Here is a 17,204-nt window from a genome sequence, read left to right on the forward strand (position 1 = left end):
TTTTTTTTTCTGGCGTTGCCAGATAACGGCCCAGAAAGATGCACCAAATGTCACCTTATTGTATTTGTGTTTATGAAATAGTTACTAATTAATAGTTAATAATGAAAACGGTTCAGAACTAAGGAACATTTTATTGCAAAAGCCCAACTTTATGATCAAAGACAAATCCACATCGATGAAAAATAAATCAAAATACTCTGTGGTATTTTCAGGGGGCCGGACCAAATGCGGAGGCGGGCCGGATCCGGCCCGCGGGCCGTAGTTTGGGGACAGCTGATCTGCGGGCTCTTGGCTTGCTGAGGTCCGCGGGCCGGTTCTAATAATAAATCAATATCATCCCAGGGGCCACTGAAAACATTCTCACGGGCCGGATTTGGCCCGCGGGCCGGCACTTTGACATATGTGCCCAAAATGATACATTATGTTTTTACAAATATTGTCTCATTTTGAATTTTCATGCCTGCAACACATTCCAAAAAAGCTGGGAGTGGGGCACCAAAAGACTGGGAAACTTGGGGAATTCTCACTCAACGCCTGTTTGGAACATTCCACAGGTGAAAAAGTTAATTGGATATAGCCGATTGTCATAATTGGGTATAAAAAGAGCATTACCACAAGGCTCATTTGTTCACAAGCAAAGATGGGGTCAGGTTCACCACTTTGGGAACAATCGTGTGAGCAAACAGTCCGACGGTTTAAGAACAATTCTCAATGTACAATTGCAAGGACTTTATGTACGTAAACGGCAAGGCCGAAACCCAACATTGAATGCCGGGCTTGTTTTTCCTCAGGTGCGGTGGTTTCTTAAAAATCAAATTAGATGTCCAAAATCAGGCCAGGGAGGGATGATTTTTTTATTTCACAGAACAGTTTACCAATGTACTAATGTCAGGTTTATACTGACAGTTTTAGCAAACAGGTGGGCACTTTACAAAATTTTGCCGATCCATCATTCGGCACCAGTCCGTCATCTTCAGTCCGTCAATTTTTTTCAACCCAAACCAACCTGTAATCATCAGTCAGTCATGTGATATTAACCATGCTTCTATCATTGCTTCTGTCTCTAAATTTCACCGGTCCGCCTGTCCCTCCATCAACTGCGACTCAGTCAGTCCCTCAATAAGTTACTCCCGCAAAAGATTAAAAATGCAATCTGATTAAAATGGTATATGGAATGCACTGTAAGTGTACGATACCGACATCACACAACGATTGCCCAAAGAGCTAAACACACGCACACACACACACACACACACACACACACACACACACACACACACACACACACACACACACACACACACGCACACACACACACACACACACAAACTTCTTTTTCTTCTTTTCACCTTCATCTGATTCATTGGCAAATACAGTTCTTTGGTGCATACCGCCACCTAGTGTACAGGAAGCGCAATTGTGTTTCCATATATAGTCAATAGAAGCAACACTGCTCATATTCAATTCAGCACCGCAAAATAGTACAAAGATTGTAGATTTGTTTTGTCATAGCAAAGTAAAGTGACATCATCTGGTTCTGCTACCTTAGCCAATCACAACTGGCCATTGCGGTCCCCGCAGAGATCCTATTTAACACAGGAGCACTCAGTCTCACACATATAGTCCTTTTGCACATAAAAAACTCGGTGCTCATTCGCCGCCAGTGTTGTGCTTAGTAGGTACTGAACACATTCTTACGAAGAACATGTTTGACTTTCCACCAGCAAAGAGCCAAGTAGGAGCTATGACATTATGTCATTGTAAAGCGTCCAAAAGTCACTGCTTACTTCGATGTTTACCTCAGACCGCCTGCGCTATTAATAATAATACTGCACTTTTGGCATCTGCTCGACAACTTAGCACAGCATCGATTATACTTGTCTTGTACAAAGTATATAACAGTCATGGACATGCAATCAGCAAATGCTTAGATCTTTCTTAATCATTGTAGATGATCACGAGGCTGGTTGTGAGTAGGAAATCGCATGCTATCTGGGCACATCCGCAATCACTCTTCTGGTGGGACACAATTAGGCCGGAGTTCACAACTCAGCAGTTTGGGCAAAACTTCCGTGTGTCCAGGGAGTCATTCCCCCACATCTGCGATCGTCATGATAACCCTGCCCCCTCACATAGTTGGTGCCAAAGTCTGGCCCAGCAAATAATTGCATCAGAGCTTGAGCCACTTTCGGAGGTGGAAAAAGAAAGAACTGGTGCTAACCTGAGCACTGGCCAGTAACTAACACTAGCACAAGTGCGGTGGAAAAGGGCCAATATGTAATAAATGCAGTCCTTTCTAAGAAGTTCCCACGATCAAGTCCATGAGACACACGTGGCGTGTATCGTCACTCGTCAGCAAAACGGGCATCCGTCAGTGACAGACTGACAGACTTTAGGTCAGTACTGACAAAATGCCCCCCTGTGTTGGCAAACGTAACAAAAAGTGATGTTTTGGGGCTACTCTAAGAAACAGCTGAATAATAACAAAAACATGTAGGTCATCCAGAAATGGTTACTGTTACGTTGATGTCATTTGTGGCTATTTCTTTTCTTCTTTTAGAAAACAAAGTCACTGACCTGGCCCGAAAAATTGAGAGTCAGATTGCAAATAAAGCGACAAAGAAACCGGTCGGGGGCGTGAGCATTTTGCCAAAGACCAATGATGAGGTTCAGGAATTTTTGGTGAGACTGACGGTGAAGACAAATATTGGGTAATTGATGATTTAGAGAGCGTTAATGTTGAAATATGTGCACAGTCCTCAGATCTGGAGGAGAGCAGCGAAGATGGCGATTCCTCTTTTGAGGAAGGACGAGGAAAGTTGAAACCACCTCGCAACTCTGGAACAACAATGAGGAGCCAGGACTCAGTTAGCACGAGTGTGTGGGACTCCTCCACAGGAAAAGACACTTCCATGGGAAAGGCTCCCAGATCAGGTCAGTACCTGCCCGAGAAATAATAAATACCTTTGTGTACGAGCAGCAGTGACGTAGTGGTTGAAAATGAAATGAAAAGCAGACATTGCTTTTGTTTGATCATTTTAAAAAACAAATTCATGAAATTTGGTTGCACAACCTTTATTTTAGAGTTAATCACTGCATTTATCGGTTTTTCGAACTCTCAGTGAGACTTCTGCACCCACTTAGCAGGTAGTTTGGCAGAGTTTTCATGAGCAAACTCTCTACTTGTAGTTCAGTCAGTAACGTAACAACATTGAGGTTGGATGCTAGACTGACCAAACTGACCTGGAAGTGCAGATCTCGCAACACTTTTGCGTTATCTCGCAAGCGTTGTTTTCTTATGTCCCCTGACGGGCTCGATACTGGAACAGATGAATGGCATTCGAGTGAATTTCAATGGAGAAAATTCATGTCATATATGACTAAATTCACTTTCGAGCTTGGTAACGGAACAAATTCAACTGCCTTATGCCTGCACGGTCTGTCTTTATGATAAACACGGCAATGTTTATTCAGTCACCCAAACTAAAGAGCAAAACATGTTTTGTTGTCCTGTGCGTGTCAGGTTTGACTGAAGCTGGAACTGGGAGCACCTTGAAGAGCAGTCTGTGTTACCTCAGCGACATCTGTGACTCAGAGGATTTTAACAATTAGCACAAATTACACTCCTGCTCATCAGACAGTGGAAAAGCTTCTGGTAGACTGCAGAAGCAGCCGCAAACAAGAAACACGCCCCCTTGTGTAGGCTATAGCCACACCTACATCAGCGGGCAAACAAAACCTAGAACCTCAAGTCCATACATGGAAAACGAACTCAGCAAAACTGTATATGTTAGCAAGGCGTAGCATTTTCAATATCACCTCATCCCCGTGTAAACTCTTTTGTATATATTTTCCAATGTTCACTTTCAGATTTTCATATATCTGGTACACATTCAGTGCTGAGCAAAATTATTAAACCACGTGTCATAAAATATCAGGAGAAAAGCAATATTTTAGAAATCTCTCAAAAGTATGTTTACAGTGAAAACTATGATTTGATTTTCTTTTTCAAACAGGAATGAGTCGTTTAGTGACATTCAACCACTCAAGCTATTTAGTTCTGCTCAAGAACAAATACTAATGTGCGTTTCTGGTTTTTTCGCTTTCTTTGCATAAAGCTAAGTTTCAGCTTATTCGTGTATAACTTTTTTGTAATATTCTATCATTAATAATTATTTGTAATGATATCGATGATATTATGAAACATCCAAGTTACAGAGCTTCTGCATACTGATAAACCATTACAAACAAATATTTATCCCGTAAATACCTCACACTGGGCAATGTGTGGTGGTGTAATACAGTTGTTGAGCACTTTGTGTGACATCACTTGTTTATCATTCTTTATTAAATTAGTATTTTTCTATAGAAAAGTATTTTTACAATATGCATCGATCGACTGAGGAGTACATGTCTGTTAAGAAACCTAAAACTGTTACAAGAACTTTGGCTGTTGTTTTTCATGTACCTTCCATCTGCCATGTTTTCTTGGCGCAAAGGCAAAACGTGTTTGAATTCTCTGATTGTTTGTTCCCCTTGTCTGTGCAGCTGAATTTCCAACAAAGTTCAATGTTCCCAAGCAGCTTGTGTTCTCACATAAAGATCCTTTTGGAAGGAATTGTTACATTGTGGGGAAGACAGTTTATTTATTGAGCACTTATCAAATCAACCGCATCTGAAATAAAGTGCTGGACATAAAAAGAAATAAATAATTGTAAAAGAGAAAACAAAAGTGCTCCTAATATTAGGAACAATAATACCAACAATATTCCTTTGTAAGAAAAATATAAAAGTCAAATCTTGAAAGCTTAATACCAGTCAGCGACATCAAAATCCTGCTGCAGTGCCCTCTGCGTGCCTTTTGTCATCATGCTTTCCCCAAGGACACTAAAATAATCTACGACTACCCGTACTCCTTAAAAATGCAAGGAGAGCTGGTCTTGGCCCTTCCAAACCACTAAGTGGCGCTATAGATACATCACGTGAAATTTCAACACCGATCTGTTGCTCTTACTGCAAAAAAGCCCACCAACAAACCACTTCAGCATCATAAAAATTATCTTGGCGAGCTAGGCTTGACATAGAACGGTGACGTGAATGTGGTTATGAGAGTTTGTGTGTGCAACGGTGCATGTGTGCAACACTGATCAGATCAAATCAATAAAGGCCTCTTTGGCCTATTTTACAAGGGGAAGGAAGATGGTGAGACTAACGAAGCGACTGCTAACCTGAACATGCATATACAGGTCACAGCAGGTTTCCACAAAGAGCCGATGGGGCAAAGGAACCGGCTGTGTTTGTTTTGCAGCAACCATGTCCAGACGGAACAAAATGAAGGCTTGTAGGTGTTGCTGGAGCTTGGCGATGTTGACGATTGGCCAATGCCTGCACATCTTTTTGTTTTGCTTGCTGCATAGCTGCAGGAAAAGGAAAATTTCCTTGGTGAGGCAAAATAAACAAAAAAAACAAAATTGAGCTTCCCACGCACTTGCGCAATGTTGGAGACAGATAGATGTTTTCGTTTCTGCGTTTACCCGCAACAAGACCTTCGCGAAGATGTCCCCGAGAAGAGAAACAATGTCCTCATTTTGATTTCAGAAGTCAGGAGCCAGAAGTCTCGGAAAGCAAAGAGAACAGAAAGTCAGCTCATCCTGGATAACATGCAACCCCTGCCCTCTTTTGTGAAGAGCCTCATCGCCTTGCAATGGCAAATAGGAGCTGTTTACGCAGAGAACCATCTGCAGCAAGCCTGGTCCGACAGGTTCAGACCCAGGTTGAAGGTCAGGAGGGGGATGAGGAGGACCAGTGGCCACAGCCAGGTCCCTCCGAAAAGCACAGGCGGATTTGGAACGATGACCTCAGGACTGTGATGCGCTTACTAATCAGCCACGGTGCCGCTGAAAATTCAATTGTTCAGTTGTCAATCTTTTGCGTTCCGATACAGCTGAGGTTTGGGCCTTTTTGTTGTTTACAGTTGAACTGTTTTAAATAAATTGTAATTGCAGTGCATCGAAATCGGTGTTGTTATAAATTGACCTGGAACAAGACGACAGTAAATATTACACTTGCTGTCTTTATTAAAAATTATGCTTAAGCATTCAACATTTAATAATGTTTTCTATGATTTGAATTTATTGAAAAGATTTCAAGAGTTGAAAGCGGTGTGACCCAAAAAAAAATTGGAATCGGAAAATCAAAAGATGCGAGTGCATCAAATGAAATCAATCCAAAGGAAATGGTTCAATATAAGAATATAGTGAGATGCATATAAAATCGTGTTTTATTGGAGAGATATCAAGTTGAAGCAAATGCCACAGCATTAACTAGTTCAGATGTGAGGCAAATGCAAAGAAACTCACTGCATCACACCCTCTCGAACTGAGCACCATATCGCCTCGAATCCCACAAATCAAATTGAATCAAATTGTTCCACTTTAAAATCGAACTGTCCTTGGCCCGTACCACATCCCATGTATCATGATACAGTATGTATCAAATCATCTCTTGTTGGAGGGAGGTACACCCCTCGTTGAGATTAAAAAAAAAATGTGTGGAGTTTGCATGTTCTCCCCGGGCCTGCGTGGGTTTTCTCCGGGTACTCCGGTTTCCTCAAAACATGCATGGCAGGTTGATTGAACACTCTAAATTGTCCCTAGGTGTGAGTGTGGGCGTGTATGGTTGTTCGTCTCTGTGTGCCCTGCGATTGGCTGGCAACCGATTCAGGGTGTCCCCCGCCTACTGCCCGAAGACAGCTGGGATAGGCTCCAGCACCCCCCGCGACCCTTGTGAGGATAAAGCGGATCGGAAAATGGATGGATGAATGAATAAATCATACACTTGGCTACGTATTTAAGACAAAGGCATAGATATACTTTTGGGAATCCCACACTGAGTAAAATCTTCAGGAAGAGACATTAGCAGTCTCTCAAGGTCATGCCAAAACACCAAGGGCGGTCAAAGCCTGGTTCATTTTAGCCAATCAGAAGGCTGGAGAATCTCATTTCCAGATAATGCTCAAAAACAAAATGCTGATTATAAATCCTTCAACAATAAGATGTGTTAAAATAAAGGATGACACTTTCATGAGAGAAGTAAACTTTTTTCTTTTTTTCAAACACAGTGACTAAAGTGACATTTAGCTAGTTATTTCCAGTGTTTATCAAAAAAAAAAATGGCAACCTTTTCTCAATGCAAGTCCGCTTTTTGAGAATCCCCCCTTTTGCTCAGACAAAGTCATCCCTGCTGAAGGTGCCCGTCGTCTTTGTTGCTGCTCTGCTTGGTCGACTCTTCCTCTCCTCATAAAACAGCGGTGGTCCCAGACTGACTCTGGATGTGGTGGGTGGGAGCATGTACGTCTTTCGAGTGCGGGCGGTGGCGTAAGTGGCTGGTCTCCGTGGTCGGTTTGATGAACTGTGCACGACCAGAATTGAGAAATTATTCTATTCGCAAAAAAACTTTTTTTTTAATTGGACATTTTGGTAAAAGCATTTTTTTTTTTACCCTGACGGAAGACCTTCTTTTCCAGAGAAGTAACTCAGCACAGTCCCACCAGAGAGCAAAAGGATGGAGCCCCCCCAGCCAATGAAAACTGCAGCTCCAAGCTCAAATCTGAGTATTGACATGAATGAATACATTATGTTTGACCTTTGCCGAGCCTCCACAAATGTATTCATCTTTCTCCTCAGAAAAACTGCACTCACTTTTGCGCCCTGAAATTTGGGTCGAGGAATTCTGTGATGACTCTGTTCGCCCACCAGGAGTAAGTGATCATACCACAGAAGCCTAGCACAAAGATGTCCAGTGTGTTTTGTTTTGTACGAGCCAGTCGTCTTTTGACTGTTGAGCAAAAGTCAAACTTACCCGAGGCGAGGTAGGTGATTCCGCCTGCGAAGGTCACTCTTGCGTTGGCAACCTCGGATCCGCCTATTTTCGTGCACTTCATGCCAATGAGAGTCAGAACGCCGCCAAAGAAGCCAGTGATGACCGCGCAGACCGCCAATGCTCGACAGGCATGCAGGAACCCTGCATTGAAACATGTGATATGCCGCATGACGAGGGATGAGTATCGTTAACATTTTAACGATACTTGAGCTACGACGCTTAAACGATACCGCTTATCGATCCGGTGCTTTGACCCGGTGCTTTGACTGTATTCTTAACTGTTTAGAAAAACGTTAAAACAAAATTAAAATTGACAACAGTTTTTTTTTATTTGTCTTGCAACAAAGACATGAATGTAAAGTAAAGGTAGAAAGTATAAAAACAACAATAATTAAAAAAAATGTAAAACAAAAAAAAACCCAAACAACAACAACAAAAAAATAAAAAACGCATGTAGGACACTAAGGCTGGAAAAACACGTTTTGAGTTGAGATGCGCATTTCCTGTTCGTCAACTTGCTTGTGTTCCGTTTCGGATGTTGATTGCGCTTGTGGCACGCGGACGTTTGTAGTTGTGATATTTTCCCTCCGTCCGTTTCCTGGCATAAGCACTCAAACCAAAAATAACCAACCTTTCATATTGTAGCAATTACATTGTGCCGGGATTGTCCTGTGATGATTGCAGGGTAGATTTACGCAATTTGGAGGTAATTAAAAGGACCCAGTTTGCTCTTTTGTGTGTGTGTGTGTGTGTGCGTGCGTGCGTGCGTGCGTGCGTGCGTGTAAGAAACAAAAAACATTTTCCTGATATCTTATCAAAGTGTAGTGCCCCAGGAGTAATATTGTAACATCCATACTGTGCTAGTTCGTTACTAAAGTAGAGGTTATGGAAAAATATCAAACATAATCTGTCAGAGGAGACGTAGTTATGTTTAAGTATATTCAGAAATTGTCAATCCCGGTTTATCTTGAGCCAATCCTGATTTTAAATGTGGCATCAATTGAATGTGGTTAATCATTACATTTCGGAATAAAACTGGTCAACAACTGTTAATAATGTTTTTTTAATCAAACATGCAAGTAAACTTTTCTCAATTAATGTTTTGCATTGTTTCCTATGCTGTCCTCATTTTTTTTCTCTAGCGCCTCAGATTTTAATAATAATCATAATAATATAGTAACAATAATCACGTCATAGCTATAAATGACAAATTATGACAACTTGATATGCACCGTACTAAAGAAAGCGAGGAAGGACATTTTTGAAATCAGCTTTAGGGACACATAGGAGTTAGAATTGGAGCCTAATATTTCCTTCAGGTTCTTGACAGATACGTGATGTCGTACCGGGCAGGGCCAGCATGGAGGGGTAGTCTTTGCAGTCGGACACCCCCGTGGTGTCTGAGATGCAGTCCCTCCACAGGTTGGAGTAGTAGTTGGAGGTGGTCATCACAATGCTGCCCACCTCAGAGAAGGTCCAGTACTCTGTGGGAAGGGTGGAGCACACCAGGATCCAGCCACAAAGGCAGGACACAAAGCAGCCAATTTCTGTGTACATCACCACCGTCCTGTACTTCATGGTGAGTGTCAACTCTTAAAACGAAGACCAAAATTGAAGTTTCTCTCTGTAGCTCCCCTCCCGTCTATGGCACTGCTGGTCTCAAGCTGTGACTACAGTTTGTTTTGCGTCTTATCTTTTTGGACGGTTTTGCCCAGTCAGCATCCTTCACTTTCCCAGAGCCCAAGTCCCCTGACGAGGGCTACTGAAGTCATCTTTTGTTTGCCCGCATGTGGGACTTATGAGACAAACTGGACTAACCAGAGTAAGGAGGATGCTCTCACAGTTTGGAAAGTCAAACACACACCGCTGAGTTGCGCATCAGCTTTTTTGGGGTGAGCTGTAGCCTATCCCAGCTGACTTTGAATGAAATGTAAATTATTTAAAGTGAAACTCAGCTCAAAATGTTTCTTGGCTGACAACCAGTACAGGGTGCACCTCACCTGCTGCCTCAAAAGAGCTGGGATAGGCTCCAGCACGTCCATGACCCTCGTGAGGATAAGTAAGCACATCAAATAATGGATGGATGGATGGATGAATATGGTCCATACACCCACACTTGTCAAAACACATTAATCTGATTTATGTTGTATTTGTGGAACATAAATTAAGCAGAAAGATACATACGTTTTTATCCACCCGAGGCACAAAAAAGGTGGGTTCGCATCGCAATTTCCGAGTCACAATTCACATTTTGCACCTCATATAAACACATTGTAAAGCAAAACACACAACACGCTTATGCCACATTCATGCAGAAAGTTTGAGGCGGGAGTGGAGCTTTTCGGTTGTGATGATGGCAAAAGTGTGGTAGCATTTCTGAACGCAATGCGAGCACCGTGGTGTAAAACTGCTGTAATATGCACCCTGCTCTCCATTGAAGATGCCCAGTGAGAAGCCGTGTAGGACTCAAAACGAGGTAAACTTAACGTGATGTAAATTTGTTTGGTTCATGTGAATGTACCTTACTAAGATATCATCAAACCTGTGAAGGGCTACTTCTGTGTTAATTATGACTACCAGCAAATTTGTGAGTTGCTTATGATTTAGGTGAGAAATAGATTATATGTCCGCGAGTCGTGACCATAATTACGCCTTGCAAGGTGCATAGAAATTTGGCTCCATGTCGACATGGCCACAGTAGTATTCCATCCATTTTCGAATCTGCTTCTCCTCACAGGGGTTGTGGGCCTGCTGGAGCCTATTGCAGCCATCTTCGAGCAGTAGGCGGGGGACACCCTGATCTGGTCACCAGCCAATTGCAGTGTAGTATTCCAAGTGGCGAGGTGTTGAAGGGTTTTGGTGAAGTAAAATGAAGAAAATATTTGTTTCCTCCTGAGGTGTCTTCATTTTGTCTTATTCCTTGTCAGCTGGTTTCAGAACCACATAGCAAGGAACCTGCTGTATTATCCATCCATCCATTTTTAACAGCACTTATCCTGAACAGGGTTGCTGGGGGTGGGGCCAGAGCCTAACCCAGTTGACTTCAGGTGAAGGCGTTGACACCCTGAACTCGTGGGCAGTCAGTGGCAGGGCACATAAAGAGACGAACAACCATTCACACCCACATCCACACACCACTGAGTGGGAACCGCTACACCATCAGCGGCCCTGCTGTATTATGTCACTTGCTCCTCAAATTAAGTTACGCAATAGGATGTCAAAATGGCATCCCCTGGAGACGGCAAGACTGGAAATAACTTTTTTATTTCTTTGAAGAGCATTTTTGCTTAAGGGCTTAGCTTGCCAACGTCACATGACGAAACTCGGAAAACAAAGGTGGCGTGACGGTCACTACCTGAGCCCTGAGGCACTGTGATGTCATTTTCATGTGACCATCTAGCCACCACTTGGGTCCCCAAACCACTGAAAGATTCTCCCACTTAATGCTCTCTGTCAATCAATATTAAGCTTCTCTTGTTGTGCTGATAGGGTTGTGTTTTTGGCTCCATCCTATGTTACGTTACAATGCCATCCAACAGCAGTTTGTGACCAAGCTGATGTCTAGATGCCAGGCTTTTGTGGCACTGTATGCCTCTTCCACACTAGTGAGGCTTCTGATCGTTAAAAGAATAAATTGATAAATTGCCAGTATGTGTTGTTGTCAGACTTCAATCATAAAATCCATTGAATACCAAAACGAGTCAATAACAACAGCAAAAGAAGCTTTTTGGTTTTGTTAGAGAAAATTTGACAATTTTTTCATGAGCACAATCCACATACTCAGCCTGGCCCTGCTGTTCACCCCATTCAGTAAATATATCTTACCGACAAATGTTGCGCCCTTCAAGAGGAAGATAAACACGCGTCAATGCTTTCAAACAGTATAAAATTTATTGCTCAAAGCATTATTACAACAGCAAAAAAAAAAAAACCCCAAACACAAAATTCTTTGCGTTTGTGATTTTTTTTGTGTGTGTTTGGAATGTGGGAGGAAGCCGGAATACACATAGAAACCTCACCAAAGTGCTTGCGGGCCCCATGAAGAGTGGCCCAAGCAGATTCGAACATGGATACTTTTGACTGCAAAGCAGACATGCTAACCGCACCCACCAACATGACTAACAACAGATTAAACGATTAAAATGGCCTCCTTGACTTCTGACATTCATAATATTGTTGTATTTTGATATTTGACTCGTGTCTATCATTTTGTTTACTCTATTTAGCTGCATGAGAGATAAAAGGACTAAATGTTTGAAACAGCTCTCGAGTGCAATTCTACAATGCAAACTCCAACCTCAATCATAAACACAAAGACCCACAATTGTCCTTAGCTTTGTATGACTGTGAGGAAGTAAGCTAGGGCTCTCTCCCTGACCTGTGACCTTGCAATGGGAAAGCAGGATAGAAATCGCTTGTGGGGATGTCTAAAAGGCTTCATGGATTCTCCAGGTTCTGTTTGAATGTGATGTTTTCCTGAATGAGCTGCACAGTAAGCCTGTCTGTCACGTCAGGTCGCGAGCTGTGCGAGTTGTAGGACTGTAGGTTAGTCCTGCTCTTGACAAAGTCCCAAATGATGGTCTCAGTTTAGTGTGGGATATGATGAGATTTTTCTTCCAGTTGGTCTATAATTCAAGGAACTCTGGATTTATTCTTAAGACAAGTCAAAAGAGCACAACTGCATGGACAGCAGTACTTCACTGTATTATTTGTTTGTGGAAATAGTGGATGCATTGCACACAATCAGGAGTCAAGTATTGTAAAACAGACCATACATTCAAACCAGTGGCAGACGCTGGTCTGTCAAGGAGGGGAAGCTCAATTTTGGCCTACATCATAAAATGTGTCCGTTTATTTTGTACGTGAATTCTACTCTCCGTTCCTTTTCAAGAAAATGATCTGTGACCCTGTGGTGATATAAGTCAGTCTGCGAACACAAAAGCAACTACAATAAAGCCCACCAGAAATAAAAGATTAATTTGTCGCTAGTCACTTTCAACAACGAGAGTGTTGCTAAAATGATTAGAAGAAGTCTCCAGTTCAACTCAGAACAGAATGAGAATTGAAAAATGCTCCCACGGATGCCTACACCAAAAGATCGGTGATTGGCTCATTTCGCTGTCAATCAAAAAGAGATTCAGCCTCAGACAGATCATCCAATCATCATGCAGAAAAGCTCAGCGTCCGGGACAGCCCATAAACGCCCACTGTCCATAGACTGCCAGAGACGCTGAGCGTCCGGTGGGCGGGACAAAACCAGCATTTATCCAATGACTCGCCTCATTTCAATGCATTGGGACAATGGGCTCTGAACTCTCGAGACGCCCAGATTCCGCGCTGTAGACGCTCAGCGTCCACACAGTTCAAAGCACAGTGAAGCTGCGGGAATGAATGAGAAGAGAGTTGCGTCGTAACCAGTCGTAAGAAGCTGATTCAGAACAAAAGTTGAGCGCGTTGTTGTGCATATTTAGTCAATGACATGTACACACAATTGTATGTACACACCTATTTGATCACTTATTTTTTGACATTATAGGGAAAGGTGAGCTTCCCTTGCAGTCTTAGAGCAATCGCCTCTGATTCAAACCATCCATTTTTCTGCTAACACTGACAGTTCATATTTATTCCAGGCCACAAAACACAATAGAGTCCTACTCCTCATGATTTGGAACTGAAGGCACCTCCTTGGCACCAGTTTTAGTATTACATAGACTACACCGTGCAGGCTCAGAATACCGCAGTTTCTGAAATATAACTGCAAATTAGTTTTTTGTCAGGGTGGAGTATAAAATGTTCGAAAAGATATGTATGTTCATCTCCTAAATATAGTATAACCTTTATTTATTTCGCTTACATTCTATAAACCTCTCCAAACGTCATCATACTTGGTACAAGCCTTAACTTGGTCTTGCCGCAGTCTTTGTCTTGACAAGCACTCAAATTGTTGGACCTGGTTCAGGGGTCTTAACTGCAACACTGCCATGTACCTTGGATCCATTAAACATAACAAACAGCTTTTGTCCCAAGACTCTTAACAGCCTAAAGTGCAGCACCATGCTGGTCTTCTGGAGTCCTTTGTACAAGTCTGTGTCACTCAAATGTAGGAGTTCTTAAGGAAAGATACTGCCTGACTCCTCGAGCTGCCAGACAACGATGACACACGACTACTGATGATGCTACGCGACCCTGACGCTGTTGATGAGCTGTATCTGGACAAGAGGCCAGACTCTGAAGCTGACCCTGACCCGACAGAAGCATTAGTTCGCTTTGTGTTCGACCCGCGCTCTGATTCGGCGGAGCCTCCAGATGTCGATCCTGAGGAGATGGCGGACAAGTTTGAACGCTCTGATGACAGCCCGGACACAGAGGACGCTTTAATCCTGGAGGTGATTCCAGACACCGAGGACAGTTCTGTGGTGGACTTGGTTTTGATGTCTTTTTCCACATCTGGTAATTGTCGGATAATCACTCTGCATGGAAAGAGAGACAGTGTTTCTTTGTTTTGTTTTTTTATTGCTCTCTCTCTCTCTCTCTCTCTCTCTCTCTCTCTCTCTCTCTCTCTCTCTCTCTCTCTCTCTCTCTCTCTCTCTCTCTATCTCTCTCTCTCTCTGCCTATTCGTAGCTGCTGTATCTATATATATATATCTTTGTATTGCTATACATCTACTGTGTCTGTGTTTACCTGTATGAGTGTGTATCTGAGTCTCGTTTTTATGCTTAATTTTATGACACCCCCAAATAACTGTAAACGTGCCCATGATGTGAGGTGTTTTGGGAAAGTGTTGTCCATTCTTGACTCACGTGTGCTCTTGTCCACATAGTGGCCTGCACACCGACCATAGATAGAAGGTACCACCAGCCATTTGAAAGGCGGAGCCAACCCAGCCGAGGAAGAGTGGGGTGCCAAGGTCAAACCTAAGGTCGATGAGAGTTGGGATCAATGTTGAAAATCTGTTTTGACACATTTCTATTGCTCACTGTTGAAGAATGTACTTACTTAAGCCCATCAAAGTTTGGGTTGAAATATTCTACTGAGACGTATTGTGCATAAACGGCATATCCACTTGTGGACAGTAAACCTGCACACAGACAATGGAAATACCGTATTTTATCAATAGAATACAGTATTGTTTTTCAGAGGCACTGCGGGATGACAATTCTACTGACTCATGAGTGGCATCCTTCCGGTACTGTATTTTGCTTTACGGGACATGACAGTCAGATAACTGTGTGTTATGGTATTTTTGCAGTACACACCAGTTTAGATGTTAAATTTGCTATTTAATGATTATAAACAACAACAATGCATCCGACAACAATGACATGTGCTTGTGCTTCTACCTTTAGCCTATCACAAACGCATTCAGCAACATACATCCACCACAATTCGCCTATCTGTACTAGCTGCAAAAATTCAGCAGGTTAACGGATACCGCCAGCGGGCCATTTTGAGGGATTGATGGGGACACTGAGCAATATTGTAAAGTTTGACACATATCGGGCGTTCTCATCTTTTGTCTCTAATCTTGTATTCACCAAAACAGTGGGCCCGCAATGTTAATTTTAATGCAGGGCGATTAATAAAGAAGCAGAATGCCCTACCGTCACCACTAGTCAGAAAATACTTCTTTATACAGTTAAATGACATTTTGTTATTTTTAACCAAGCATTAACCCCCCAAAAAAGTACAATCAGGGACTGTTCTGACATTGGAACTTTACAGCAATCTACATTTTTGTGATGTCAAATTACACTTCTCTACTGTTGTTAACTGGTAGATTTAACCGTTAATGTACATACTATGGATTAGTATTTCACAGTATTTTACAATTATTACAAAAAAGTACCGTAGTAAGACACTGTTGTAAATTCCTTGTGGATTTACTGAAATTTGTTACAGTGTACTTAAATGTAAAAGCGTCATCAAAGTATGTTAATGAATAAAATGACTGTATTCATGACTAGAAATACATATTTCTCAGTTTTGACACTGTCAGAGTGGTATTCATTTTAAAACATTCAAAGTGGTCTCTATTTTTGTGTTTTTTCAGGAATGCAGCACCACATTACCACTAAATTATATTACTATTCGTGGGCCACTTTGGTTATCTCACAATGTACTGTACATGAATGTCACAATATTAGACATATATAGCTCTCAATTTTGCACCACTGCAAGCCACAACCACAATAATAAACGTTTTATTCAATTAGTTGAATACGACATGAAATTTGTAAAGCACAACCGTAGAACTCTATTATTGGATCTCATTGGATATGCTGGCGTGCCGAAGTTTTTAGCCAGCGTGTTTATTCCTCCAATCTAATCACATGAATTGTATTAAAATGAGACTATACCACTGATTATGTGGAAGCAACCGCCAGTGTAGATCTTCCTGTGTTTTGAGCGGTCTTTCCCCCCAATGAAGGTGCACTCCATGCCCAACAAGCTGAGCACAAAGGCCAGCATGCCCAGGGACAGAGCAGCCATCAGCAGACCTCGCACAATCTGAATGTGGCCTGGAGTCGTACAGCAAGACACAAAACTTAGCCAAGCAGGTGAGTTTGCCGTTTCTCAGACGGCTTGGTACCCACCCTCCACGGACCAGAGCACGGGGAAGTCGTAGCAGTTACTGACAGCTGTTGAATCTGTAAAGCAAGATCTCCACAGACTGGACCAGTACCAGGCCACCTTCAAGATGGAGGAGCCTCCCATGCCACCGACAGAGCTGATTTTCCAGCCCTCCATGGCCATAGTGCAAGCCACGAAGATCCAACCCAGGACTGTCATCAAAAAGCCCCAGATTTGAACCACTCGAATCCGCATCACCGGGCTTCTCCAAGAACAGTTTCCTTTGAAAGAGGTTGCTGCGCTCTATCCTTGATGATTTCCTTTGTGCACTTTCTTTTTGGCAACACTTGATTTCCTACTGCAGAAGATGAAGTTTTCATCCAAATAGCAACAACTGTTCATCTTTGGAAAGAGAAAGCCGAGTGGATCGCATGTACAAGGCAGGGCTATGCTGTTGTTGTTGTTCTGCAAGTTTTAACATGCGGGTGGGAGAGGAGGGTCCCTCTGGTTCCCATTGCTACAAGTGACAATTGCCAGATTAGTGCCCGGGCTGGGTGCTCGTCTAAGCATGCATCTCCAATTACCAAAAACTTGTTGCACTCCCTTGACTGCCAAGTCAGCAGATATGGTAGATTGCAAATATCGCTCGAGTATCTGTGGCTGATTAGCTAGGTTGGTGCGAATTTTAGCAACAACTGTGCACATTTGTTCCTTGATGACCTTAGCCTGTTCCAGTCAAGGCTACTCATGG

General features: G+C 42.5%; 3 protein-coding genes across 8 annotated transcripts in view; 1 reads left to right on the forward strand and 2 right to left on the reverse strand.

Annotated features, from left to right (window-relative positions):
* The window catches only part of dzip1 (DAZ interacting zinc finger protein 1), a 16,882-nt gene extending 12,264 nt beyond the window's left edge, over nt 1-4,618 (forward strand). For 5 of the 6 annotated variants that reach the window (XM_019868566.1, XM_019868568.1, XM_019868569.1 and 2 more), the window contains 3 exons: nt 2,561-2,682; nt 2,757-2,934; nt 3,524-4,618. In XM_019868566.1, the coding sequence (XP_019724125.1) occupies nt 2,561-2,682; nt 2,757-2,934; nt 3,524-3,612 (389 nt within the window). In that variant the 3' untranslated portion in view covers nt 3,613-4,618. The remainder of the gene's footprint in view (nt 1-2,560; nt 2,683-2,756; nt 2,935-3,523) is intronic. The other variant, XM_019868567.1, reaches the window with a different exon arrangement.
* A 2,207-nt stretch (nt 4,619-6,825) lies between these two features.
* On the reverse strand, nt 6,826-9,745 carry cldn10d (claudin 10d). The gene is made up of 5 exons (XM_019868403.1): nt 9,228-9,745; nt 7,861-8,022; nt 7,701-7,782; nt 7,501-7,608; nt 6,826-7,410 (listed from the first exon to the last, which is right to left on the reverse strand). The coding sequence occupies exons 1-5, from the start codon at nt 9,457-9,459 to the stop codon at nt 7,224-7,226; spliced, it is 771 nt and encodes a 256-aa protein (XP_019723962.1). The 5' UTR covers nt 9,460-9,745; the 3' UTR covers nt 6,826-7,223.
* A 3,960-nt stretch (nt 9,746-13,705) lies between these two features.
* On the reverse strand, nt 13,706-16,944 carry cldn10e (claudin 10e). Its single transcript, XM_019868405.1, has 5 exons — nt 16,477-16,944; nt 16,240-16,401; nt 14,879-14,960; nt 14,683-14,796; nt 13,706-14,351 (listed from the first exon to the last, which is right to left on the reverse strand). Exons 1-5 carry the CDS (start codon nt 16,706-16,708, stop codon nt 13,976-13,978), a joined length of 966 nt encoding a protein of 321 aa, XP_019723964.1. The 5' UTR covers nt 16,709-16,944; the 3' UTR covers nt 13,706-13,975.
* Between the last annotated feature and the right edge of the window lie 260 nt (nt 16,945-17,204).

Source organism: Hippocampus comes, unplaced genomic scaffold (assembly GCF_001891065.2).
Source record: "Hippocampus comes isolate QL1 unplaced genomic scaffold, H_comes_QL1_v1.1 scaffold41, whole genome shotgun sequence".
In the NCBI taxonomy this organism is placed as follows: Eukaryota; Metazoa; Chordata; class Actinopteri; order Syngnathiformes; family Syngnathidae; genus Hippocampus; species Hippocampus comes.

What these genes read in the sequence shown, in the direction of transcription:
- cldn10e (XM_019868405.1), bottom strand. Translation starts at nt 16,708, where the DNA reads ATGCGGATTCGAGTGGTTCAAATCTGGGGCTTTTTGATGACAGTCCTG. An exon ending in CGTGCTCTGGTCCGTGGAGG is followed by an intron (nt 16,402 to 16,476) that starts GTGGGTACCAAG and finishes GTACGACTCCAG; the next exon opens with GCCACATTCAGATTGTGCGA. An exon ending in CTATGTGGACAAGAGCACAC is followed by an intron (nt 14,352 to 14,682) that starts GTGAGTCAAGAA and finishes CTTTCCATGCAG; the next exon opens with AGTGATTATCCGACAATTAC.
- cldn10d (XM_019868403.1), bottom strand. Translation starts at nt 9,459, where the DNA reads ATGAAGTACAGGACGGTGGTGATGTACACAGAAATTGGCTGCTTTGTG. An exon ending in CTCCATGCTGGCCCTGCCCG is followed by an intron (nt 8,023 to 9,227) that starts GTACGACATCAC and finishes GTTTCAATGCAG; the next exon opens with GGTTCCTGCATGCCTGTCGA. An exon ending in AAAGAAGGTCTTCCGTCAGG is followed by an intron (nt 7,411 to 7,500) that starts GTAAAAAAAAAA and finishes GGTCGTGCACAG; the next exon opens with TTCATCAAACCGACCACGGA.